Below are 25953 nucleotides of genomic sequence, written 5' to 3'. Positions count from 1 at the left end.
ACAGTGAATAAGTATAAACTGAAGAGGGCTAAATCGTAAATTTTCATAAGCTCAATTTCAAATATCAGAGAAGCGGCGTCGCTGATTCCGGAAATTTGCAATTTGCAACGGTAGAACTCTCTGGCGATTGAGAGAGTTTCTGGGGGAAGAAGAAAGCAGAAGATCTGGTGATTTAAGGAGAATGGCGTTCGCGAAGGTAAACCCTAAATTCCTCAAGATTTTGAATTGAAAACCGAGATAGGGTTATATTACACGTTCATCGCAGATGAGATTTGAGATCGAGGGCCTGTTCCTGTTTTCATTCGATTACCATTGAGCTGTTTTGTCGTAAATTTCAAGGCGCGATTAGGTTTTATCGAATCTTTAATTTTTCGTATACAGAAGAGATTTGGCTTGTTCTTCTGCTTCTTTTATCAGTCTGGTAGACGGTATGGGGAAGTTACAAGATTAGTTTCATGTGATTTTCATCTCATATTTGGTTATTTGGTTGACATAGTATTAAAAATCCACCACTGACAAAGCCTGAGAGTTCTTATTTCACTTACTAATTGCAGGCACCAAGACTTAGTAGAGATGATATACTTGGAAATCGAGGTAAGGGAAACTGTTTTATCCTCTCTGTTACTTGGTGAATCTTTTTCATTCTTAATCAAAATAATTCAGTTCTAAATGTTTACATCTGAAACAGTGAGCACTAGGAGTTTCAAAATTTTCTCCGATAATCAGAAAACTGATCCAGTCGGTACACTGTAAGTGTATCTCTTGCATTCATCTTTCAGTACTATTGTTATTTGTTTCATCTGAATTAATTTTTTTTTTTTTTTTCTGCAGAGGGATTTCACAGAAGACTCGTATTCCTTTGAGGTTTGTGATGAATTTGGCTTGATCATTAAGAAGTAGACTTTAATTAACGAATCACAAGAAATTATTAATCTTGTGCTTTTACATTGTTTAGGAGAAAGTCTGTTACAATTAGCAGTGTAGCAGCTTCTAACATCAATATGAAGGTTTATCCCTTTCCCTCTCTCTGATTTCATCCAAGTGTTGGATATTTATGTAGTTAATTCACATGTATGTGCATTTTTTTTTTTTGATTGAAAAGAAGGGCATTTCGAGAATCATAGGCAAGGGCAAAAGCAATAATGAAAATTCTGGTAAGGTTATCGCAGAGAGTATTTTCATTACAATTTTGGGATGTAAAAGTTAACTCTAATTTTTTGTCTCCTTTTCAGAGGAATATAATAAAGTCAAAAGAAAAGCTTTGGCTGATTTAAGTAATCTTGGTGGGAATATTGGCAGCACTAGCATGTAAATATCTTAACTCCTAAGGGTTTCTTTTTGCGATCTCTTATGGAATCATTGATAAATTTCCCATGGTTTTCATTTCTTAGTCAAACTGATTGTATGTTTAGAAAACATATTTGTTTAGTTAGTTTTTATTGTACTGATTTGTGTTCCGTTCTAAAACTATTCTATTGAACACGCAATAATGCAGGAAATGGAAGGGTGTCAAATGTGGAAATTTGCAAAGGTATGTAGTAATAGCTAGCTGCTACTAACATACCTACAATAGCGTTACAACAATTAGTATCAGTCAATGAGCTTTTACAGAACGAATCTGCAGAGTTTCATGTATGAACTATATAATTTTTGACAATGAGTTGATGAGCGCGCAAATTGACCTTTCTATGTGTAGGATTTCAGTTGGTTCAACCAGAGTTAATGATCTTTCAGTTAAAAAGTCTACCAAGGTATAGCAACCGTATTGGCAAACTATATTGATGTTGTATACTTGCAAATTACTATCACTAGATCCATATGACTTGCAACAATTATCCCAAACGCTGTGTCTTAAAGCATCTTCATCGCTATTGCCTTCAATTTTCAGTAAAACCTTATCTTAGATTTTTTTCCCCCTGATATAGGAGCCTGATAGTAAAAGAACAACCGAACTTGGAAACAATAACCCTATTAAGACAGGTGAGTTCCTAAATGTTATGATTGTTTTCATGTTTATGGCTTTAGTTGATCTGTACCATTTATCTAAACTTCCGATGATATAATTCATATTTTAGGTCAGAAATTCATCAAAAGCAAAACCCTGAGCCTTGGATCAACGGCTGGTGGAACAAGGTACATTTAATCTCATGCCTAATAGAATATACCCTTCTAGACTAGATATCTTGTTTATTCCCTACATTACCTATCAATTTTTCGAAGCTCTCATCAAGTGACCTGTTGTTCATTCGGACCTTTTCCTTAATATCTGCTGAGAATGATTCTACATATTTCACTGGTTAACTTCCTTGACTGATTTCTTCTTGCAGAAAATCCTTACCAACTTTAAAGAGAACAAGCCTCGTAGAGAAGAGCATAAAAAAGGTTAGCTCAAAAGTCAATCTACTTGACATATTTTTGTCTTATAGTTAGCTGGTTGTACAACAACTCGTGAGGCTAATCATTTAGGATATTTTAAGTAATTGTACGTGTCTCTACTTCCTGTCTTTGATTCTGATTTATTCTTATTTTCTTGGCGCAGTACAATGTCTCAAGCTTGAATTCGAAACAGTTGGGTCAGGGTCCAGGTAGCATGGATTCCTCTTCTAAACTTCTTATGTGTGATGAAAATGTATATGTTAAAGTTGTAACTCGATTGGCTCAGTATCTGATATTAGTGAGGTTGCATTGTTACAGCTAGTAAAGTCAGCAACAAAGGCGTCCCACAGCTGAGCAGTGTCCATCTCGTAAGGAAATCTATCAAGGTATATACCGCGTTCTCTTTCTTATCTTTGTATACAAGGGGTCTCTCTGAAATAATTTGGGCCTTGGCCATCATCATTGAACTACTAAATCAGTCTTCTTTCACTTTTATTGTCTTGCTTCTGATCATTTATCTGGCAATAGTTACAGTCATACTGAGGTTTTTTTGTTTAGTATATATGTGACAACTTTCTCTCTTACTCAAGATCCAGAAAACAGTAAAGACGTCGCTACAAAACCGTAGTTCTCTTAAGAAGCCCCCAGTTGGTAGAATTTCTTCAGTTCCTTCTTCTGATGAAGTTGTCCCAACACTGTCACTTCCGAAAAAGGTTGAAACAGAATGTCTCAAAGAAGATACTCAGGGACAGAGTTCTTCTAGTGAAAACAATGACCCAACAACAAAAGTGTTGGATGTTACAGCAAAGCCAAAATCAAAACGTAGAATGTCTTTCACATCTCTACTAGTGACAGGATCAAAGGTTCATAATTCTACTAGATGTTGGTTCATTGTGACTTTTTTGTCTCCGTTATTACTAATTTGGTAACTTTTTTTGCAGTTTGATGAGAAAAATGGTGATACTGCACTGCCAGAAAAGCTTCCCAACATTGATAATGAATCCAATCAGCTGGAAGTTGCGGAATACGTGGATGACATATATCAGTTCTATTGGATTGCAGAGGTAATTCACTTCTTATTCCACATACACAATTTCGCTTGCCTTATATTCGCTTTTTCATTTTTCCTTATAATTTTGAATTTGAATTTTAGCTTTCGAAGTACTTAACGTGAAATGTTGTTTCAGGCATTAAGTCCAGCTTTGGGATACTACTTGTCAGCTCATGCAGAAGTTAGTCCAGTTACACGTGGAATTTTGATCAACTGGCTTATCGAAGTGAGTTCATCGGATTTTTCCGTTTCCATTTCAACTAGATATTTTCCCTACTTAAAGTTTTTCTTCTCCATGTAGAATCCTTTTAACTCAGTACTGCCTATTTGTTTTGCAGGTTCATTTCAAATTTGATCTAATGCATGAGACACTCTACCTCACAATGAACTTATTAGACCGTTACCTTTCCCAAGTTCCTATACGGAAGAACGAGATGCAATTGATTGGTCTTACTGCACTCCTATTGGCGTCTAAATACGAGGACTATTGGCATCCCAGGGTATGTGACATTTTATCCTGAAAGCTAAAACCTCTTCTTAATCTCCTATGGTTTCAAACTTATAATTTTGTAACCGGCCCATGTCCATGTGCAGATCAAAGACTTGATTAGCATCTCAGCAGAATCATACACCAGACAACAAATCTTGGGAATGGTAATTAGTGAACTCTGTTTAAAATCAACTTCTCTATATTCATTTTAACAATCTTTGGTCGTTTTCTTTTCAGGAGAGGATTATGCTTAAACAGTTAAAGTTCCGTTTGAATGCACCCACCCCCTACGTTTTCATGTTGAGGTTCCTAAAAGCTGCTCAATCAAATAAGAAGGTACACACAAAACTTCTATTTAAATGCTATAGAAGCTATGAAATTAATCTGTCTGATTAGGTGGACATTGAATGGTATTATTTTTCTTTATCAGCTTGAACAACTTGCCTTCTACCTTATCGAGCTGTGCTTGGTTGAATACGAACCTTTGAAGTATAAGCCGTCATTGCTATGTGCATCAGCCATTTATGTTGCCCGATGCACTTTGCATCTGACTCCAGTTTGGACCCCGCTCCTAAACAAACATACCCACTACAATGTCTCTCAGATGAAGTAAGTAAACATCTTTTTAATAACTCCTTAGACTAATTACATTGTTTTCCTAATCTTACACAATTCTTTTATCACAGGGATTCTTCTGACATGATCTTGAGGTTTCACAAAGCTGCTAAAACAGGAAAACTGAGGGTCACTTATGAGAAGTACATGAATCCAGGTCACAGTAACGTTGCAGTCTTGAAACCCTTGGATAAGCTCCCTCTTTAAGTAGAATTCTACAAAAGTCACGGCATGCCTCACCAGTCTAAAGGTATATACATATATGTTCATGTAGCTGAAACTTGGTTTCTATTTGCTTTCTCGGTTGAACTGATTTTGTTCATTCTTACTCGGAAATTGCAGGGAGATAGAACATCTACATGGACTCTAGCCGAATATTAAGAAAACTCAAGGCTAATGGTGATTCTTGAATAGGTGTGTGTTTTTTTTTCCTGTGTGCTTAATCACTGAGTAATATTACAGTTTCACATGATCATAAAGACAAAACTCCAATGTAGTGATAACGTTGTATAAAGCTTCTGGAACAACATAACAGTTCTAGGTTTTCCCAAGAATTAAGTCAAACCAGATCTACTCAAAAATATAAAAAACCTTTAATGTATAAACTATATACACCTGAGATGTGTACCCTTGAGTGTGTGTTGTATGGCAACTCTACTTCCACTATGAGCATGTGAGTAAACTGTCTGTGACAAACACATCCTCTGTCTCCAGTGTCCGTCTCACTGCTTGGTAAAAGTTAACCCATGAAGATGAATAAGAGTCCACAGGACCGAGAAAGAAGGTAGGATTGGGACTACTTGCAGGGGAAGCAGCAGTCACCAAATCCAAAACCGAAGCTGCGGGTTTGAGCTGATGGGGGAAATTGAATGCCAAGTTATCAACTTTATGCTCATAGATTTTGCCATTACGATCGAGTTTATAGCGAGAAGTGCCTTGAAACTCTCCTTTAGCTTCCCATGGAACTCGAGGCACACCCTTGAGATTCCACCTGATGAGGATCATGTTCTCTGATGGTTGCCATACCCTGAAGATCTCAAGTGAGATATCCCTGAACAATATCTTCCCATGAAATCTGAGTGCCCAGAAGATCAATTTGTAGTTCTCAATCCCAGTGAACGTGTTCATCGGATCCACAAGTGTTATATCATCCCTGTATAAACAAACATTCACAAAACAGAGATCAAAGGAGGCTCCTTTTTTTGTACCCAGAAGATAAATATTCTTTCTTTCATCTCGTATCATTCAAATATGAAGAGTAATACCTGTAGATGTCGTAATTGAGGTCTCTGGTGAAGAGCAAAGGCAAATCTTCACGAAGTGTACGGACAGCGACACCAAGATTGATGTAGAATTCATCTTTGTCGTGGTTATTATGCTTGTCTTGAGAGGCGTGTCTTGTCTTAACCTGGGCATCTTTAAGAGGAGGAGACTGGATGCTAGAAAGAGAGAGTGTAGAGAAATCATCTTCCTCAAACTCGTAGCTAATTGAAGACGACGATAGAGATTGACTGAAAATGGGTTTAAGGTTTGGGTATTTTCCGGTTTGAAGATGGATTGAGGGAGATGATAGATTAGTAAGAAGAAAAGCCATAGCTGCTTGCGTGGTTTTTGAGAAGCTCCGTCTTTGGGTTTCTTCTTTACATTTTCATGGCGAAGATTCTGAGCCAGAGAAATTGTCTTGTGGAGAAGAGCAATGTAGCACGGAACTTTTGTTGGAAGATAGATAAATGAAATCAAAAGCTCTTTATTTTTTAATTTTTTTTTGAGTGGTTTTGATTTAAAACTCATTATTTTTATTATGATCTTTTTTTGTTAATCTTTATTTTTGTGTTTAGTTAGTTTAGTGTTTAAAACAGAAACGGAAACTAATGTTGTCGTTGTCTATTAGCTTCAAACGTCGTGCAGTCCAACCTACTAAAAAACCACACAAAAGTGCATCTCATATACAAAGACGGCACAACGTTAAGTACTACACACTTTTTTTACTCGCATATTGTTGGAGTAACTAAACAGCGTTGGACTTCATTCATTCGACTGCCACATACATATAGAGTACATAAACTAAGGAACTAACACTACCACTACAAGTACAAGATTTTACTTCAATATCTAATTACATTTGTGTTCAGGACGATGAGTGAACTCGAAGTCTATGTGGACAAAAGCTCGTTCCACTTCAGCGAGCTGCTCTAGCTTCTCCTGAAGAGTCTCTCCGATGTTGTGAGCCTCTTGTAGTCTCATGTCCTCTGGCAAAACAATGTCCACTTCCACGAAATAGTGTGTCCCAAAAGTGTAAGCCCTTACTGTGTCAATATGCTTGATTTGTTCGTGATGGTTCCATATCAAGAATGTCAGTTTCGCCAAGAAATCTGGCGGCGCAGAGCGTCCTATCAGCGAATGGACGTTCTCTAGTACGGTTCTTGCCCATGTTGCTATGGTGTACAAAGATATCTGCAAACATAAAAAGAAAGAAATAACCATTAATTTTCTCTAGAACACTTCTTGATTTTAGATTCCAAAGTTGAGATTTGATATGACTACAAGAGCAACTGAAGACATACAAGTATAGCACCAGAGGGATCAATCCACCAGTAGAATTTGACGGCCAAGACAGCTGTTGCTAAGCCGATTGAATTGGTAACGACGTCAAAGAGGTGATCCTGAGCATAGGCCCTAACGATTTCGTTCTGAAATCCTCTGCAATAAAGCATGAGTAGAAACTTCACGATGGTGACAGAGACCATGATCCCAATCATCCATTTCTCTTCTGTGCTATTCATATGTATACCACTCTGTAACAATAATAGAATTGGTTAAATAGATCAAGCAACCGATGAAAGAAGTGACCAGAGAAAACATGTGATGTACCTTAGCAACTAGTTGCCTTCCTGACTCTAGTAAAACTTGCAGTCCAAGAGTTGCCATCACAGAAGCAAACACAATGATGCCCTGTTAATTTATAGGGTATATACACTATCATTTCGAGTCTTTCACATAAACACAAGTTTTGTGACCAGGCTTGGCTAGAACTATATATAAGTTTCTTGGGAGACAAGTAAGTGTTCGCAGGAGTCAGAACAAAACCAAACAAATACAGAGAAGACAGAGAAGCATACCACAGGTTGCATCCGGCGCTTTCCGATGGGATAGTGAAACTGGTTTGGTTTCCTCATGGCGTTAGCTGTAAACCAGAGAATAAAACCAGACAAGAGATCCAAGAGAGAGTCCAAAGTTGAAGCAATCACAGCCATGGATCTACTCTCCATAGAGGCATAAACTTTAGCCACAAAAAGCACCAAATTTGTTGCGTTGGAGATGTGAACTGCCAGTCTCTCACTCTTTGCAAGCTTCTTCATTTCTTCCTGTTGAAACCAAAAAGATTGAGGAACCATAAAGGACTAAAAGAAGAAGAAATCTCAAAGAGACATACCAAAAAACTAGATAAAGAGCTGCCAGACCTCGGTTGGTGCACCAGATGCAAAACCAGTTTCGTGGATAGTCTCCATCTCATTGAAACCCTCAAGGAGCCTCCCTTGCTTCTTGTAATATTCAGAGACTCTACGTTCCTTTCCTGCATCACAAAAGACAACATGTAGGATGTTTAAAAACCCCTGTTTCAAGATATAACAAACTTGATAGCCAACCTTGGTGGTTTTAACATATTATTCATATCCTTTCTATAACTTGTTAAACCTCTGTAAAGAATCAGATTCAGTATCAATATCATTTTTAAAACAAAGAATCATCAGCCATATACAAATTCCAAAAGAGAAGCTTTAAGATTCCATCAAAAGCTTGAATCAACAAAAGATTAAAAACAAAAAAAAAAAGAAGATTTATTATTCCACCAAATCATATCAATCACTAACAATTAGAAAGGGCTTTAGACCAAAAAAGTCATACACAGTAACTCTAGATTTTTTTCCACAAGACTTAAAATTATACTTTCAAGCGATTTCAGTTCATTTCTAAACTGTATTTTCCGAACAAGTCTAAACGGAATAAAGAAGAACTATACATTTTGCATAATCACTTTTCTGATTCATACAACTGATTAGGCTCCAATCACAACTCTTAGTTCCTCGATGATCATGTATACGACGCAAACGTTTATATAAACGGATTGAGTGCAGATCACGAATATAAAAAAAAAAAAAAAGCAGGAAGAAGGAAGAAAGAGACTGACTTGGGGTACGGAAATAGCGAGAGAAGCGAGTGAGACCGTCGTGACGGCCGGTGGAGGAGGGTGAAGAAGGGAGTTGAAAAGCGTCGAGGCTGAGACGCCAAGACGACTGAAGCGGCGGCGCATCGTGGTCGCTCGGTAAAAGCTCGACATTGTATTCGTCTGCCGTTCGGACTATATGCTCCGTCGCCATTCCCCGATCGCTATCGAAAAAGGTGTATCTTGTTCTTGGGGGGAGGTTGGAGGAAGTTTGCAAGAGAGAAGAAAAAACAAATACTTGTTGCTTGCTTGTATGATGAAGCCTATGTATATGTATATAGATTATAGATAGATAGGCAGGAGGAGTTTATAAAGCATTACGAGTCATACACTACTCTCTGTTTTCTCTGTGACATGCTAATATATTTTTTTATATTAATAGAAAAAGGGATTTAATAGTTCTTTTTCCTGTTAATAATTTATAAATATATATATATATATATATTTTGCTTTACAATATATAAAAAAATGTTTTTCTTGTTAGAATATAAATATATATAGATCCTATCCTACTTCAATAGTCATTAGTAACTAATTACAAACATACTTCAATTAGAAAATTCTGGGTTGAATTGGTATATTACAAATGATATTTTTTGCTTAGGTATACACGAAAATATCTTTTGTCTGGTGTGTTTGTTTAAAAATGTGCACATAATTGGTAAAAACGAATTAAAAGAAGTATTCGTATGTTGTTAAGAGTTTGACGAAGTAGGTGGTCATTTGCTCACTAGTGATGCAAAAAGGCGTGGTCCAAAATAACAACATGATCAAGGGAGTCCCCAATTCTTCTACATTACGTTTTCCTTCATCTCTTCTTCTAAAAGGTTTTCTAGACGGCCACGTCAAAATGATTAAGTAATGTAATATTGTTTTGTGCACATTTGTTGCAATCAAAGTGGTTTCCCACGATTGCAAAAAAGCTTTTGTCCCCTTATGCCTTTTGTTTAATCTTCTTTATGCCACCATTTTCTCCGAGTGCGGTTTTTTTTTCTTTCTTTCTGATGTAACGTCGTGTTACTATTAACAACATAAATCCTATAATTCTGTCATTATGTTTTTTCTTTGCATATAAATTAATCAATTTGAGACGATTATCAGATAATTTTGCCTTGAAGTGGATCTGATGTCACTATTTCATCATATATTATTAGGTAGAAGAAGGTTAATCAATAAAACTCGCTTACCTAATCTTCGGGTAGTGTAGTCATGGATGGTTCACTGTCACACTTTCGAATATATCATCTCGACAATTATCTTTTAACATAGACATGCGTTATTGACGCCAGTTCCAAAAAAACATATAACCCGAAAATTCAAAACTTGGAGACCAATCTTTCTACTTAGTAGGCTAGCTGTATAAAACGGTACATCTTTCTCTCAACACTCAACAGGGATAACTCGCGAACAAATGTTTCTCAATACAAAAAAAAAAAAAAAAAAAAACCTTTCCCGTATTATTAAAATCGTCTAGTTCAATATTCAAACCCCAACAACAACCAAAACCAAGAAGCTAGGTACCTAATGAATCGAATAAGGAGGAACTTTTTGGCTTCTCTAAGAAAGCAGCATGGTTCAGATTTTAGCGGCTGGCTGCAACTAATGCCATGTGCTCTATCAGGTCGAGGACTCGGTTGCTGTAACATTACAACACCCACAAATATTTTACTCTTGGGGTATAGTCAAATGGCAATGTGACGGTAAAGAAATGCAAGAGAACTAACTGTTACCTGTAACCCCATTCGTTGTCATACCAGGAGACAAGTTTTATGAAAGACTTGCTTAACCCAATCCCAGCATTCGCATCAAAGATACTTGACCTAATTTTGACAATAACCACAACATCTGAGGACCAAGCTAGATTTTGAACGATCCGTTACAAGATTTAAGAGTGGAATACCTTGAGTCTCCTACAAAATCGTTAGAGACGACATCTTCTTCTGTATACCCAAGAATGCCCCTAAGTGGTCCTTCTGATGCAAACCTGTTAAGAGGTTTTTTAAATCAAAATCGTGAGAGGGTTATATTACAAGTTCCATGGTTTATTCATGTAAAGAGAATGATATGGGAATTGGTTGAACAGAGTTTTGGGAGGAATACTTTATGGCTGCCTTAACGTCTTCATACGATGCATCCTTCTCAAGTCGACAAGTTAAATCCACAACAGAAACATTTGCTGTTGGAACACGGAACGCCATTCCCGTTAGTTTTCCATTGAGTTCTGGAAGGACCTTACCTACAGCCTATTGAGACAAGTTAAGCAAGCCATGACTTAAATATGATTCCAGATGTGATGTTCATATAGAACCATATGATTTTGTATACCTTTGCAGCACCGGTTGAGCTAGGAATGATGTTTTGACTGGCGCCTCGGCCTCCTCTCCAGTCCTTCATTGATGGGCCGTCCACAGTTTTCTGAGTAGCTGATTTTACGAAAGCAAACATGAACAAAATACATAATTTAGCTAGTCTCGTCAGGTCAATGATATACAATGATATATACAAGAATAAAAGACCTGTGGTTGCGTGGACTGTTGTCATCAAGCCTTCAAGAATACCAAATTCCTCATGCACCACCTGCCATATACAAGTTCTTCAGGGCCAGACAATTTTATTTGACCTTAATGAGGTTCTTCAAAACAAGTTATACACAGGACAAAAAAAAAATGTACAAACCTTGGCAAGAGGTGCCAGACAATTGGTGGTACAGCTTGCATTGGAGACTATATCCATATTTGGTTGGTATGTCTTCTCGTTTACTCCAACAACAAACATGGGCGCGTCCGCTGAAGGGGCAGAAATGATGACTTTCTTGGCACCACCCTGCACAGGCAATGAAAGGTCAAGCAAACCGATGGCAATTTTAGTAGATGATTGTTTGAATTAATATAAGGCCTGTAGATGATTGTTGGAATTAATATAACGCCTGTATTCAATGTTAAATCCAGTGAAACAAGTAGATCAACAAGTGCGTTCAGATGGAAGTGCAAACCTTCAAATGTGCTGATGCTTTTCCAACAGTGGTGAATACTCCTGAAGACTCAACAACATACTCGGCTCCAAGATCAGCCCACGGGATTTCAGCTGGGTCTCTGAGAAAGAACCAATAAGATGTCAGGCATTAAAAGGATACGACTTTTACCCTATCAATACGAAAAGTCATGAAAACTGATTTCATCATTTGTCCATGTCCATTTCTACAGATATAGATGAGTCAACAGTTTGAGGCAATACCTATTGTTGACAACTTTGACCTGTTTTCCATTGATCTCCAAAGTAGAATCATCAATTACCTTGATGGTTCCTTTGTAATTTCCATGAGTAGAATCCTACTTGAACATGTAAGCCTGCATAAGACGGGAGAAAAGATCTGCAGTTAGTTGATATACAAGTATTCCATGCCTCTTAATACGATTTCCTTAAACAAAAAAAGTTACGAAGAATAAGATACACTGAATGGGTAAAGACTATAAGCAGCAGTAATACAAAAAATCTGGCTAAATATACATTACAAACTAGTAAGATCAAAACGCACTGTAAGTTGCATCTACTGCTAAATAAGACAGTAATCCTCCTTACCATGTACTTAGCGTCTATGAATGGATCATTGACAGCTACAACCTCAATATCATCCCTAAAGGTTGCAATACGGAGGACCAGTCTTCCAATTCGACCAAAACCTGTCCAATACATAATAAGTACAAGCATCGGTAAGAACTGAAAAGGCGACGGGATAGAAGCAGATCAGAAGGAATGAAGGCATACACTATCTGATGATCTCAAAATGAATCTAACAACAGATAAAAAAGTAACATACCATTGATGCCGACCTTTGTCTTTCCGCTGCTCCTTGACCCTTAACAAGTCAATCAAATCGACGTTAACTGCAAGAATGCAGCACCAAACACATCAGGTAAGAATATATAAATAAAAATTTCTTACTTTGAACAGCAGGAGGTGCTGCCGTAGCAGTGGCCTTGATAGGTTGTACGCTTCTAGCATTGCATTTTCTGTAAATTTGAACACATATAAAAAAAAAAACTTCAGAGAAGCAAAGAAAGCATCGTGTAATTTACATGTAGTACAGAGTTGGTCACTGAACTGTCAAGATGAAGATGACCCAGTTGAAACTGCAGCACCAGAAAATCTGGACGAAGTCAGGTTGTGACTGAAACCAAGACTTGAAGTAACCTGATCATTTGATACAAAAAGATATAAACCTAATGAAACTCTCGAAACGTATAAAACCCTTAATGCTATCAAATCATCTATTCGAGTTCATCAGATAACACAGGGCAAACGACTAGAGAAGATAACGATACAATAGAAATGCCCGAGTTAACTTCTCATAGAGAAATTGAAACCATAACCATAGACAAGAAGACAACACCTCCAACAAAATCCATGAAAAAACTCCAGGCGACACGGAAATACAAATTTGAAGCAGATCAAAGCTAAATGTAAGCTGAAACAAATAAAAAAAAACCAAAATCCGAGAGAAAAATAAAAAACGAAACACGTTTTATACCTGAGAATGATCGTATGAAGACGATGGATAAAGCTCGACACGAGGAGCCACGGCGGAAGTGGCGGCAGATCTGAGTAGAGAAGAGAAGGCCATTGCTAACCAAGAGATGTCGCTCGCCGCCAAAAAAAACCTAAAACCTTCCGCCTTCTTTTGAGTGTAGCTGAATAGTCAAAACAATAAAGGAACCTGAAGTCTCCAAGAAATTTGCTCGTCGAGTTGCAATTGCACACTGTTATTAGTCTACTTTGAGTTGAAGAATATTCTCATGTTAAAGATATATATGCTTACGACTCCGCAGCGACGATGACAATGTTCCGATGCGGCGCGCCCCTACTGTAACTACTTTTCCGATGAGAATTAAGGGACGAGATCTCACGGAGGAAAAATTACAAAGCCGCGTGTAGCGGATCAACGTCTTATTAGGCCCATGATTTGGTGGGCCAACTGGTCATATTTGAACAACGTTGACGTATCTTTTGTCGTTTACTGGGGGAAAGCCCCCTACTAAAACCGACGTTAAGTTTTGCCACGTCAGACTAAAATGGCCAGTATGACAGGTGGCAGATTCAGCTGGCTCTCCCCTCTAAAATTGGGATTACTGTTAAAAACGACGACGAGCTGAGCTGAGGCCAGCTTCTCCGAATAGGCCACGTGGCATTGCGCTCGAAACAATCGTGCTGTTCGTCTCACACTCCTCTCTGTGCTCCTTTCTGGCTCTCCCGTCAAAAATGGCGAACCGTCGCTTTCTCTGTATCTCTAGAATTCTCCATAGATTAATTTGAACCTGAATCTTTCCTCTTCTTCTCTAAGGATTCGCCGGGAAACCTTGTTTCTTTCTCTGCTCCTATCGTTCGACGTTCTCGGGCCTTCGCGCTTATGCCATCGGCAAGGTCTCTCATACGCACGAAATTTCTCGTTGTGTTAGTTTGTTAGGATCCGTTTTGTTGAGCAATGTATTGACATGCTACTACAGAGTTTACCGATTATAATTTTCTGAATGAGTTCTTCGGGAATGGTTGATTCGTTTTCGTATGTCTTCTTAGATTTGGCAAACTTATTAAGATCGTGTTTATGTGGCTTGAGTTCTTCTCTTTCCATTAGGTAGTTTTGGTTGTAAAATCTCTGATTGCCTCTGTGACAATTATCTTTTGTTGTTGTCGTTGTTGTAATTTCGGATAGATGCCAATGGAAAGGTCGTATAGCAATGCAAGAATGGCCAACAGTTTCATGTTCTGGAATGATTGTGTTGAGCCAGAGGATTTAGAAGAAATGTGGATGGATCCTGCGGTGAGTGCTGAATGGATTGATGTTGGTGAGACTAAAGGGCAGAAGGTTCACCTCTCTAGGGATCCTGATGGACAACCTTATCTAACACAGACCGAGATGAAGGTATTTTCACATTCTAAAATCGTTGTATGTTTCTCAGATGGTTTTCATTTGATTTCATACATTGATGTGGGTTTTGTGAATACTATTTAGAGCTTTCTTTCTTTTTGCCTACTTATATTAGTCAGCCCCTTATTTTTGCAGGCTGTTGCTGATATTACTGTCCGGAGGCATTTTGATTCCATATTGGATCCGGTATGCTTCTTTTTCACCTATCATTGAGAGTTTCATGTTCGATTGTTGGTCAGCTGTAATCATGATTCTGAAGTGTTTTCAAAGTGGGCAGTTCTTTATAAAACAGTACTTATGAGCTTTGGTTTTAGCTACTCTTTAGGCTATTAAACTCATATATGCCTTTCTGATCTCAAAGTTTGCTTCCCCCTCTTCCTCTTCAGGAAATGATATGCGCAATTGCTGAGCTTGAAAGTGACCGGAAGCCTCTTATTATGCGGTACAGCAAAAAGACCAAAGAAACTGGCCTAGGAATTTTACAAGTTTTCGAAAAGACAGCAGCGTGGTTGGCTGGGTACAACACGATTTCTAGTTTCTCTCCTTTTCAAATCTTGAATTTATAAAATCTAATTTTCCGGTTTTGGTCTTAACTTTACTGCAGGGGGCAAGGCTATCAGGCATATAATGTGGATGACAATCCAGATCTTCTTCACAAGCCCTTTATAAATGTATATTTTGGTGCAGCTTACCTGAAATGGTTAACAGACTATCAGAATAAGTATGATATACTGTCCCATGTTGACATTGATAGCTTTACTATTTCAATGACAACAATGTCTAAATTCCTTCTGGAGTTACTTAATTTTTATAACAAATTTCCATGTGCAGCCAGAGAAGTGAAGAGTTTGTTGTCAGAGCATATAATGGTGGGACAAAAAAGGCGACTCACAAGTCGACATTACCATATTGGAAACGATACCTTGCAGTGAAAGAAAGTCTTCCTTCAAGGTTGTTGTTTCTGTTCTCCGATTCCCCTTTTACCTAGTTTCTTAAGTCATATTTTATGCATGGTTGCAAGGGAAAATGTTTTGTGTTGCCATGTGCTTTCATACTGTTATTTTTGTTTATACTTAAATACTTATAGTTGCACCAAGAAGGGAAGCTAATACTTCAGTCTCTTTGGTAACTGTTGTTGCAGAAAACATGTTGATACTGGCCCTTCAAGCTTTCATCCTACGAATCATGCTTTAGCAGGCTCAAGTAATCTCTCCCTCTTTCTGTTTATTATGTATCATATAACAATGTCTCCACGTTTATACACATGCACCTATGTCAAACATATTAAGATCTCTAGAAATAGTAGGAGCATGGTGCAGTGTGCCAATGCTTTAGGTATATGCTCATATATATTTGGAGACCTTCTATCGTTCTCCTTTAAGTTTTGATATGAACTGGAATATACCCTCTGGTGGAACAGACACCAATTTCACATACTGGGACTGTCGAGCTTCCCCTGAAGATATGGAAGATATGTGGAATCATTCTGAAGTATGTAAAGAGTGGACAAAATCTAAAGAAGAAAGGGGAAAGGTTCGTTTTTCACAAGATGGTGAAAAGAGGCCTTACCTTTCTCGAGGGGAACTAAAGGTACTGTCTGTCTTTTAGTTGTGCAGTTTGACATATATTTCCCGGAGAACAATAACTGACACCGCTCTCACCATATTGCTGTAAAAAAAATGCTATATTTTCGGTTTCATCAGGCTGTTGCAGAAATAATTGTTTCAAAGTACTTCAGCACGAAAGGAATTAGAGTTGTAAGTGTGCATATCTGTGAACGATCACTTGCTGAGGCAACTTTTATTGGGAATCTTTTTGGACTATTCATATGTTATACTGATAAATATGTTCCATTTCACTGAGCAGCCTCTTGTGTGTGCGGTTGCTGATACTGTGTGCATGCGGTTTGTGAATGGTACTAAGAAACATGTTGGAATACTCGGAGTGGACTACTCAACCGCTTCCTGGTTATATTCGTAAGTTTGTGACCAAACTTCGTTTCTCTATAGTTACATTATGAAGTCTTACGCAAACATTAAATCCAAGATTGGGGATTTTTTTGTGAATAAAGGGAGCTAGGATACCGAGCATACAGAGTTGATTCAGCAGACGATCTAACCAAACCATTTGTCTCAATGTACTTCGGTGTAGCCTATTTGGTTTGGTTATCCGAATATGAAGGAAGGTACAAGTCCATCAATCCTGATAATTTGCATACACATATCTTAGTCAAAACATATCAATCTGATTCAAACTATATGTGATACGCAGTCAGAGAAGTAATCAATTCATTGTCCAAGCTTATATGAGAGGTCCTGACCACGTTGATCTTGAGCAATCATGTCCAATCTGGCTCAAGTTCGAGCAAGCTCTAAGCTATTATGAAGAGTCCAAAAGGTATCAGTCAATGTTCGATTTTTAATTTTGTGATAGGAAACAAATCTGATTATTGATATATTTTATGATGGTTCTTTGTCTCTCAGCAGGGAATCAGGAAGTTGCATTATCCTATGAGACAGAGTCTATGATGAAGATTAAACGTTTTATAGCTTTGGTTTCATCTATTTGTATCTCAACGTTTTCGTTTATGCGGTTTCTGTGTTTTTTTTCTTTAATTTCCTTGTATTACCTTTTTTTTTGTACGATGAATATGATTTACCGTGTAGAAAAATTAAACAGTAAAAAAAAGTAATCTTCAAATTGGAAAAACTTCAAACATTAGCTCAATAAAGAATAAACCGCAAATTAATTGGGATATCTAAAATCGTCGGTTCGTTCGGGTCGCGGTTTTATAATTAGGTTCGGCTAAACCGGATTTGAAGTCCCCTAGTTAACGCGTGTATATACATGTCGAGGACAATTTGAGAACGGCGGCTAACATATTTCCGGCGATAACTTGGAATCAATCTTCTTCTTCTAATCCAAAGAGAATGGAGGAACCAACGTCGGAGGATGGAGGTGGTATCACCATCATGGCTAAATCCCGTAAAACCCCTAAACCCGTAGAACCATTCCAGTCCCAGAAACTTGATTCCGACCAGAATGCTCCTCAGTTTGAGAAATTCACAAATCCTAACCCTGGTTCCGACACCACATCCGCCGCTAATTTCGAAGGGCTTGGATTAGCTGAGTGGGCAGTGGAAACGTGCAAGGAGCTTGGCATGCGTAAACCAACTCCAGTTCAGACTCACTGCGTGCCCAAGATATTGGCCGGACGGGACGTCTTAGGTCTTGCTCAGACTGGTAGTGGTAAAACGGCGGCGTTTGCTCTTCCGATACTTCACCGCTTCGCTGAAGATCCTTATGGAGTCTACGCTCTTGTGGTGACGCCGACTAGAGAGCTGGCGTTTCAGCTCGCTGAGCAGTTCAAGGCTTTAGGCTCGTGTTTGAATTTGCGTTGCTCTGTGATTGTTGGAGGAATGGATATGTTGACCCAAACGAGGGGCTTGGTTTCACGACCTCATATCGTCATTACCACTCCCGGGAGAATTAAGGTTTTGCTTGAAAACAATCCTGATGTTCCTCCTGTTTTCTCTAGAACCAAGGTAAAAAACACAACTTCTGAGCTATCAAAGTACGTAGCTTGCTTTTCTTTTTCTTAGTTGATTCTTCTTAGCTTTCCTTAGTGTTGTTGTGTTTGATTAGTTCTTAGTGCTGGACGAGGCGGATAGAGTTCTTGATGTTGGTTTCCAAGACGAGTTGCGGGTGATCTTTCAGTGTCTTCCGAAAACTAGGCAAACATTGTTGTTCTCTGCTACGATGACTAGTAACTTATAGACATTGCTCGAACATTCTTCAAACAAAGCTTATTTCTATGAAGCCTATGAAGGGTTGAAGACTGTTGACACTCTTACGCAGCAGTACATTTACGAAGACAAAGATGCGAAAGAACTATATCTTGTGCACATCTTGTCGCAAATGGAAGACAAAGGCATTCGATCAGCTATGATTTTTGTCTCCACTTGCAGGTCTGGTACTCATTTCTTTGTAAAGAAAGTCATTTATCCTGCGGGTTATATTTCATTTGCAGTTACTGATTAGACGTTGTTTCGTGTTTTAGAACATGTCAGAGGCTAAGTCTTATGCTTGAAGAGCTTGAAGTGGAAAATGCAGCTATGCATTCTCTGAATTCTCAGTCTGTTCGACTATCTGCATTAAGTAGATTCAAGTCTGGGAAAGTACCGATTTTGCTTGCGACTGATGTTGCCAGCCGTGGATTGGACATTCCTACTGTTGACCTTGTCATCAATTATGACATTCCGAGGTACCTTTTTGGTGATGATTTCCTTTTTCTTTAAATTTATTGTGCTTTTCTAGTTTAACTGATATTCTAATTCTACATTTGGCTCACATCAGATATCCGAGGGATTATGTTCATCGTGTTGGACGTACAGCTAGAGCTGGTAGAGGAGGACTGGCTATAAGCTTTATCACTCAGGTAAAGTAGTCAATCATAGAACCACATCAAACATGGACCCTTAAGTGTTGTTTATCATGGTTGGGCTTACAACCTAACCCTTGCATATCCTTTTGCAGACCGATGTGAAACTTCTCCATGGAATAGAAGCGGAAGTTGGAAAAAAAATGGAAGAGTACAGCTACAAAAAAATCACTGACAGTTTAGAAGTCACTAAGGTAAGATTCGCTGTGTAATATATAAAAGTTCTCGTCTTTTATCCTTGGCTCAGTCTGGTCAAATACTGAGTCATACCAGCTGCATGCCAATCGCCGTTATGCCTAGGTTATAGTTCATCTGGGTATATAAGAAAAGTAAGATCAGTTATTTGCTGCGAGTTATAGTCTAGCATGTTTTACTGATCCAAACTTCAAAAAACTGAATCCGCAGGTGTCAAAAGCCAAAAGGCTGGCAATGATGAAGATGCTAGATGATGGATTCGAAGACAAGGTTAAAGACCGGAGGAAACTGAAACGTAAAACACTTACTGATAAAGGCTTGTTTAAGAAGCGGAGCAAAAGGCCAAAATCAACAGAAAATTGATGACTAAAATCATCTTCAAGTTTTGTTCTCTTTACTGCATTTTTAGCAGCAAATCTCTGACAATCCATGTTTACGAGTGTTCTTTACTTTGATCACATTTAGCAAATCCCTTAACTCTTGAATCTTGTTGATTATTCACATTTGTGTAATAAAAAACGTTTTGACACTCTTATCATATTTCCTTCCTCACATTAGCGAGAAAAAAACAAACTTATTATTTATTTTGTTTATGGTTTTTTGGTATAAAAAAAAAAGGGAAAGGAGAAAAGGGTCAACAAATATCTCCCTCCTCACCCCAAAACACTTGGAAAGAGTCTAGAGAAACCTATAAAATATCGCGACTGTTTCACTTTGAAGCCTTGTGAGCTGGAGGTTTGGATTGGTTCGAAGTAGCTGCAGTTGACATAACACGTAACCGACCAGCTATCTCTGTGAATGATGGCCGTGCTGTTGGGTTAGGCGCCCAACACTCCTCCATTAATATTCGCCAGTCCGAATCACAGTAGCTCGGTATGGTTGGCCTCAGTGTGTTGTTCACTATCCCACCTGCGTTCAACCCGTTACATTTATGAGCAAGAAGGCCTAGTCGTGTCCAATCCGATTTTACCAATTCCAAGGCCAAAAACCCAACCAGAACCAAAACTAAGATGGAATAGAAAATAGGCCGACTATAAACGATTCAACACGAGCCGAATGGTATTCAGTTTCTATGTTCCATACACCAAAACAGGATTAAACAGGAAAAATCGAAGCTTGTGGGTTGGTTAAAACACGCACCTATTATAGCACCGTAGTGCATATTAGCATATGGTTCCTCTCCAGTTAGAATCTCCCACAAGACTATACCGAAAGAGAAGACATCGACCTGCAGGCGAAACCAGTTATAACTCGATTTGGTTTTGTTCCCATTCTTTATATTCAGTATTCACTATGAAATAAAACTTTTACCTTCTCTGAAACTTTGCTGCTGCTACCACTGAGAAGCTCTGGTGCCATCCATGGTAGGGTGCCACGTACACCACCAGATACCAATGTATTTCTTTTAATCTTCGACAAACCAAAATCACCAACCTTGAGGAAGAACAAACGTGTGAAGAGTATGAATAAATTTTGTTTATCGACATCATGTGAATAAACATTTTACCTTGCAGATTGGGCGAGAAGGATCTTTGAGGTTCACAAGTAAATTGTCACATTTCAAATCGAAGTGAACAATGTTTTTGGCGTGCAAATATTCCATTCCAAAGGCAGCATCCATGGCAATGATTAGTCTCTTACGGCGATCCAGGTGTCTGACAATATAAAAATGAAAAGCAAATAAATCTTTAACCGTTCATCAAATAGGAAAACACAGAATCATGATAAGAGAGATTTGTACCTATCTTTCCTAAGTAGAACATGTCTTAGAGAACCATCAACCATGTACTCTGTTACAGTAGCCAATGTTGCGCCAGGTCCATCTTTTACAACACCATAAAATGCAACCACATTCGGATGATGAAGCTTTGAAAGAATTTCAGCTTCTCCCCAGAATTCACCAGTCTAGCAAACAAAAAAGGTATTCATAAGCGTCCCATGGTCAGTAATCTAGAAGTGTTATCACTCCGCAATCCTTTTAACATATGCCCAAAGGAAAAAAATTCAAAAAAACACTTACTAATCTTTCTTGCTCAGATGATCGGCCAGCAAAGCAACTCTTCTTTATCCTTTTGATGGCAACATCTGATCCTCTCCATTTTCCATGATACACTGTACCGAATGTGCCAGAACCAAGCTCCTTTAGCTCCTCGAGATCGTCATTCATAATGATCTAGAAACATAAGAATAGAAGAGTCACAGAAGGAGACTACAAGCAGAAAATTTATTGTATATGCCAAACAGGGGTTAATATACTATGTTTGATTCTTCGAACTTAAAGAAAAACTTTCCTATTTCTCATGCAGACAAGTAAAACTTCTATCAGGTATAAGAATATATAGTGTATCATACCTGCAAGCCACTCGTGTCGTAATCTGCCAGAGACGGGCCAACTGGGGGAAGTCCAGCGTTTCTTGTTTCTGTCTTTTCATCCTACCAAACACTCATCATCATTAGTATACTCATGGTTTTTGAATCGTGAAATCAAATCTACCAGAAACTTATACCTCATGTTCACAGTCTGACGTCCTTAAATTCTCAACCATAGCATCAAATTCCTCACTCTCTGTGACATGCAGCTGAGGATCCACACGGGGTTCTGTTAAAATTCCATCTCTAGTCAGCGGAGCAACGCGGTTCAATCTGGCAATCTCTCCACCATCTTCCATGTCAGATGGAAAGCCAGGGGTTCGGTCAATATAAGCAACATCCCTGTCACTAAACTGTTCCTCGGCAAGGTTCCGAAAATAAGACCAATTTTTAGGATCATGATTTTCTACATTCAAGCTAACACCAGCTCCATCATGCTGATATGGATTGGCATCTGATGGCATATCATCAGAGAGTGCCTTTGCAAATATTTCAGAAAGGAAGTCCTGAGGGAACCGGTCATTGATATCAATAAGAACACCTGAAGAAGTTTGCTTTTCAAGGATATCATGGCTCATTTCTGTGTCTACATGGCTCAAGTTACGAGCTTCAGTCTCAATACCTCCACCACTGACCGTTCTTTTGTCCAAGGTTTCATTTGATGCCCCTACTTTTCCAGAGATATTTTCCACATCATTAACAATATGGGAATCTTCATGAGATTTACCCGCTGCTTCTTTTGCTGGTTCTTGCTGTCCAGTGTTAGCTTGTGAGTGAGACATTAAGAACTGAGAACCAAGTGAGTCATCAGACTTTGACAAGCGGTTTAGCATTTCTAACTGTTCACGAGGTATCCTCTCAGAACGATATACCCTCCGGGTGGGCTGTAATGGTTCTGGATAATCAAGATCAATTAGATTCGACTCAGAGTCGGTATGATTAAGACCACAGGTACCACTTGATGTTGAAAGCTGATCATCTTCACCGGATACAGGAACCTGCTCAGTAATAACAGCATCACGGTAGGTAGAAGGCTTCACAGGATTGTTCTGCCGTGTGTCTCTTCTTGGGGGCAACATATGTACAGCATCCTGGCTAGGTACAGTTGTTGCAACTGATGCCTCCCTATTCTTAACCTCTGTATTATCCGCTTGAGGAGGATTCTGGTGATTATTTGCCACAATTTGACGAATTTCAGGCTCCACATAATCACGAACTTTCGTCTCTGGTTTTATGCTTGGCTCCTCTACCTGAACTGGTGCGTTTTGCTGTGTAATGCCAGGGTGAGGGTATGGCTGCCCTTGGAAAGGTATGGGAATAGAGTAATTAGAAGTATTGTGATCATGATGCTGCATTGGAAATTGCTCTCTTTCTCCATAATATTGTGGGTATATTCCATAAGAGCCGGAGGAGATCGATTGTGGATACTGGAGAGTGGAATTTGGTAGAATAGATTGAGGGTACTGAATGGACGGACTTGGTGGAATGGACTGGGCATACTGAAGAGTAGCATTTGGTGGAACAGCTTGCTGAAATTGAAATGCAGCATTGTGTGGAATAGATTGAGGATACTTACTAAAAGAGCTAGGTGGAGCAGAATCAGAATACTGTATAGAGGATTGTTGGAAATCTGCCCCTGTTAACTGCGAAGGGCCAACACCATTGATTCCCTCAGTGTGCCTGACATCCAGCTCAGCTAAATTGTTTGCAGAAGAGCTGTCCATGCCATTAAGGGTTGAGTTGCTTCTTGATCCAAGGTCCATGTCGTTTACAGCTACAACATACTGGAACTCAGAGTCAACATCACTTTTGTTAACCCCCAAAAGAGCACCATCCAAATCACTCACAGAGAAGAGAAACATTCTAAGCTTTTGCGAACCCCCACGGGTTTCCATCTCATTATACTCCTCCATCATATTCTGTAGATCTTCGTCACATGATACAGACACCAAGGCGTCAAGATCTTCACCAGGAAGTTGATACTTCACAACATGAGTCCGGTAGTAGATTTCAAGAACCTTTTGCCTGAGCTCCTGCCAAGATATGTCCTTTCTTATGGAAATAATGTGTGTTTCACCTCCAACATATCTAAGCTTTGAATCACCAGGACGTGGAAGTATCTTCCCACCAAAGCTATAAAGGACTTTAACCTTTGCAGTTATACTACCTGAGGCAGAAGAAGATGCATATCCATGAAAATTTCCTAAACTTCTATCTTGACGTAATGAAGCTTCTGGTGCTGAATGGATATGTCCAAGTTTATTGCCAAACTCGTGAACCGTGGGGTTTGGTCTCTCATACTGCCTCATGCCATTTCCTACCATGCTCATCCTTGAAACATCTGAGCCAAATTCAGACCCTGCGTGGCCGTTGTAACCTGTGGTATTATAACTCATATCTCCAGAAGAAATGGGAATCGCAGACCTTTGAGAAATCACCCGATCACGCAGAAACTCAAGAGAAAATTCCTCTCCTGTTTGAATGGAGTAATGAAGCCCAGGCTTAACATCAGAAGCATTCGTATTGGGAGGTCGGACATTTGCATTGGTGACACCCGTCTGATCAGGGTTAAATCCTTGAGGGACAGGGTCATTATTATTAACATAACCAGGTTCCATGGGGTGTTGCTGGAACGGATGCTGTGGTCTGTTTCTATCCATCACAACAACAACAACAACAACAACAGTGCTTCAAATTATTCTAATTGACAGCACCTGTAACAAGAATCTGACATACTGGAGGAACTATAAAGAATCACTGCTAAAGATGCCAAATTGCTTCAGAGACTGTAGGCGATACCGCCACAAACCTCCCTTCCCAGATATTTGAGCTGAAATGAAAACAATGGAAAGAAACAAATAAGCTTTAAACAGAAATGAATCCTTCAGAGAAGTAATCAAAAAAAAGTCATTCATACTATTAGATTAACTCAAAGTTGTTCAGATACTAGAGATTTAAAGATGAATAATCCGACCAGAAAACTCCAAAAACATGCTTTTTTTCCTCCTACCAAAGATTGAAACTTTAAGACGACAACCTAACAACCATCAATGAATCCAAAAACCTCAATAGAAGTAATTTAAAGAAAAACAAAAACCCTAGCTCGATTTGAAAGATTTAGGCCATAATCACATCTATAAAATAAGCTCCAGACAAAAAAATATAATGCTTGAAGAAAGAACAATACCCACCAAAAAAAAATGTGAGAGCTTGATGAAGCGGTGCGGTGAGAAATAAATTAAAAAAAAAGAAAAAAAGAAAAAAACTCAAGAAGGATTGTGAGAGCTAGCAACAACAAAAGAAAACATCTTCTCTATGTTCAAATCTCATCAAAACCCCTTTTTTTTTGTTTTGTTTCTCAGTTTCTCTCTAGGTTTCCTCGTAGCTTACTCAAAAATGATAAATCCGTTTAAAGAATTCTATTAAAAAAATAAAAAAATTGACCAAATTGTCATAAGAGTTTTTTTGTTTGTTTGTTTTGTAGTGTAAATGGTTCGAGGCCGTGTGACTCGGTATGCTTTAAAACCAGAAGAGACGAGAACCGTAGATACATTAGATGTAAAGGGATAATAGACGGACGAGATGAAGAAAGAATTAGGAAAAGAGTAAGTGAGAAGCATGGAATCAAGTCTCCCCGTAGCTTAGGTTATACGGTTTTTGCATTAAATGGGACTCTCAATATCATCCAGATCCTAAAACGAATGACTCTCTCAACTGAATTCTAATAAATACAATACAACGTGCGGATGATGATACTTTCATTCTCATTTTCCTTACTTTTTAAATTTCTCTTTTTTATTTTTTTCCCTTCATGTAATGTTTTTTTTTTTTTTTTCTGAATTCAATTTATCTGATTCCATTTGAATAAATATAACTAAAAAAACTTTTATGCTGGTTGGACATAATAGAAGATTAACTAGCAATGGTAATAGCGAAAATTTTAATTATTGGCTGGATACAGATTCAAAGTAGAGTAGATGTATATATATATATATATATATTTTTTTTTGTCAAGATACAGAATTTAAGACTGGTAAACTCTCAATTTTTAAGCCCATTGAGCCTAAACATAAAAAAGTCCACAGACGTTCGTCGTTTCTACCTTTACATTGATGCGGCGTCGTTTGAATGTGTATATTATTTTCACATTAAAAAGTCAATAACACGTACTTTATATTTTGTTTTTGTTAGTTGAAGCGGTCAAGGTCTTCGCTGATGTAATTAAATTATGCAGGAAAAAAATGAACACCAGCATTGACCACGAAGA

The 25953-nt window shown here is 38.4% G+C and overlaps 5 protein-coding genes and 2 pseudogenes across 9 annotated transcripts; 3 read left to right on the top strand and 4 right to left on the bottom strand.

The window, feature by feature from the left end:
- On the top strand, positions 70-4966 carry LOC104775362 (putative cyclin-B3-1). 2 transcript variants are annotated; one of them, XM_010499478.2, is made up of 23 exons: positions 70-196; positions 555-594; positions 689-749; positions 832-864; positions 956-1007; positions 1103-1154; positions 1233-1308; positions 1496-1531; positions 1697-1751; positions 1926-1980; positions 2076-2133; positions 2328-2382; positions 2540-2585; positions 2695-2762; positions 2973-3239; positions 3318-3440; positions 3564-3653; positions 3766-3927; positions 4022-4081; positions 4155-4253; positions 4348-4526; positions 4604-4782; positions 4875-4966. In XM_010499478.2, the coding sequence occupies exons 1-22, from the start codon at positions 182-184 to the stop codon at positions 4737-4739; spliced, it is 1818 nt and encodes a 605-aa protein (XP_010497780.1). In that variant the 5' UTR covers positions 70-181; the 3' UTR covers positions 4740-4782; positions 4875-4966. The 2 variants fall into 2 exon arrangements, with proteins under 2 accessions (XP_010497780.1, XP_010497778.1); XM_010499476.2 differs by having other exon boundaries at positions 2967-3239.
- On the bottom strand, positions 5010-6260 carry LOC104775348. The gene is made up of 2 exons (XM_010499470.2): positions 5798-6260; positions 5010-5685 (listed from the first exon to the last, which is right to left on the bottom strand). Exons 1-2 carry the CDS (start codon positions 6124-6126, stop codon positions 5196-5198), a joined length of 819 nt encoding a protein of 272 aa, XP_010497772.1. The 5' UTR covers positions 6127-6260; the 3' UTR covers positions 5010-5195.
- Positions 6503-9088, bottom strand: LOC104775326 (metal tolerance protein 10-like). 2 transcript variants are annotated; one of them, XM_010499466.1, is made up of 6 exons: positions 8722-9088; positions 7966-8106; positions 7652-7897; positions 7404-7484; positions 7097-7327; positions 6503-6986 (listed from the first exon to the last, which is right to left on the bottom strand). In XM_010499466.1, exons 1-6 carry the CDS (start codon positions 8869-8871, stop codon positions 6645-6647), a joined length of 1191 nt encoding a protein of 396 aa, XP_010497768.1. In that variant the 5' UTR covers positions 8872-9088; the 3' UTR covers positions 6503-6644. The 2 variants fall into 2 exon arrangements, with proteins under 2 accessions (XP_010497768.1, XP_010497767.1); XM_010499465.2 differs by having other exon boundaries at positions 7994-8106; positions 8722-8911.
- On the bottom strand, positions 10081-13630 carry LOC104775312 (annotated as a pseudogene).
- LOC104775289 lies at positions 13903-17349 on the top strand. Of its 2 annotated transcripts, none has more exons than XM_010499453.2 (13): positions 13903-14175; positions 14465-14674; positions 14816-14866; positions 15067-15197; positions 15285-15401; positions 15512-15631; positions 15822-15883; positions 16101-16270; positions 16384-16437; positions 16547-16656; positions 16752-16865; positions 16952-17077; positions 17167-17349. In XM_010499453.2, the coding sequence occupies exons 2-13, from the start codon at positions 14465-14467 to the stop codon at positions 17192-17194; spliced, it is 1293 nt and encodes a 430-aa protein (XP_010497755.1). In that variant the 5' UTR covers positions 13903-14175; the 3' UTR covers positions 17195-17349. The 2 variants fall into 2 exon arrangements, with proteins under 2 accessions (XP_010497755.1, XP_010497751.1); XM_010499449.2 differs by having other exon boundaries at positions 17164-17349.
- On the top strand, positions 17533-19849 carry LOC104775252 (annotated as a pseudogene).
- On the bottom strand, positions 19795-25151 carry LOC104775266 (probable serine/threonine-protein kinase mkcB). 2 transcript variants are annotated; one of them, XM_010499446.2, is made up of 10 exons: positions 24878-25151; positions 24034-24516; positions 21824-24003; positions 21669-21749; positions 21337-21489; positions 21058-21221; positions 20824-20971; positions 20628-20750; positions 20457-20544; positions 19795-20225 (listed from the first exon to the last, which is right to left on the bottom strand). In XM_010499446.2, the coding sequence occupies exons 2-10, from the start codon at positions 24344-24346 to the stop codon at positions 20026-20028; spliced, it is 3450 nt and encodes a 1149-aa protein (XP_010497748.1). In that variant the 5' UTR covers positions 24347-24516; positions 24878-25151; the 3' UTR covers positions 19795-20025. The 2 variants fall into 2 exon arrangements, with proteins under 2 accessions (XP_010497748.1, XP_010497746.1); XM_010499444.2 differs by having other exon boundaries at positions 21824-24516.

The sequence above is a fragment of the Camelina sativa genome, chromosome 3, assembly GCF_000633955.1.
Source record: "Camelina sativa cultivar DH55 chromosome 3, Cs, whole genome shotgun sequence".
NCBI lineage: Eukaryota > Viridiplantae > Streptophyta > Magnoliopsida > Brassicales > Brassicaceae > Camelina > Camelina sativa.
Note: the sequence above shows the minus strand (reverse complement) of the source record. Positions and strands in the feature narration are given on the sequence as shown.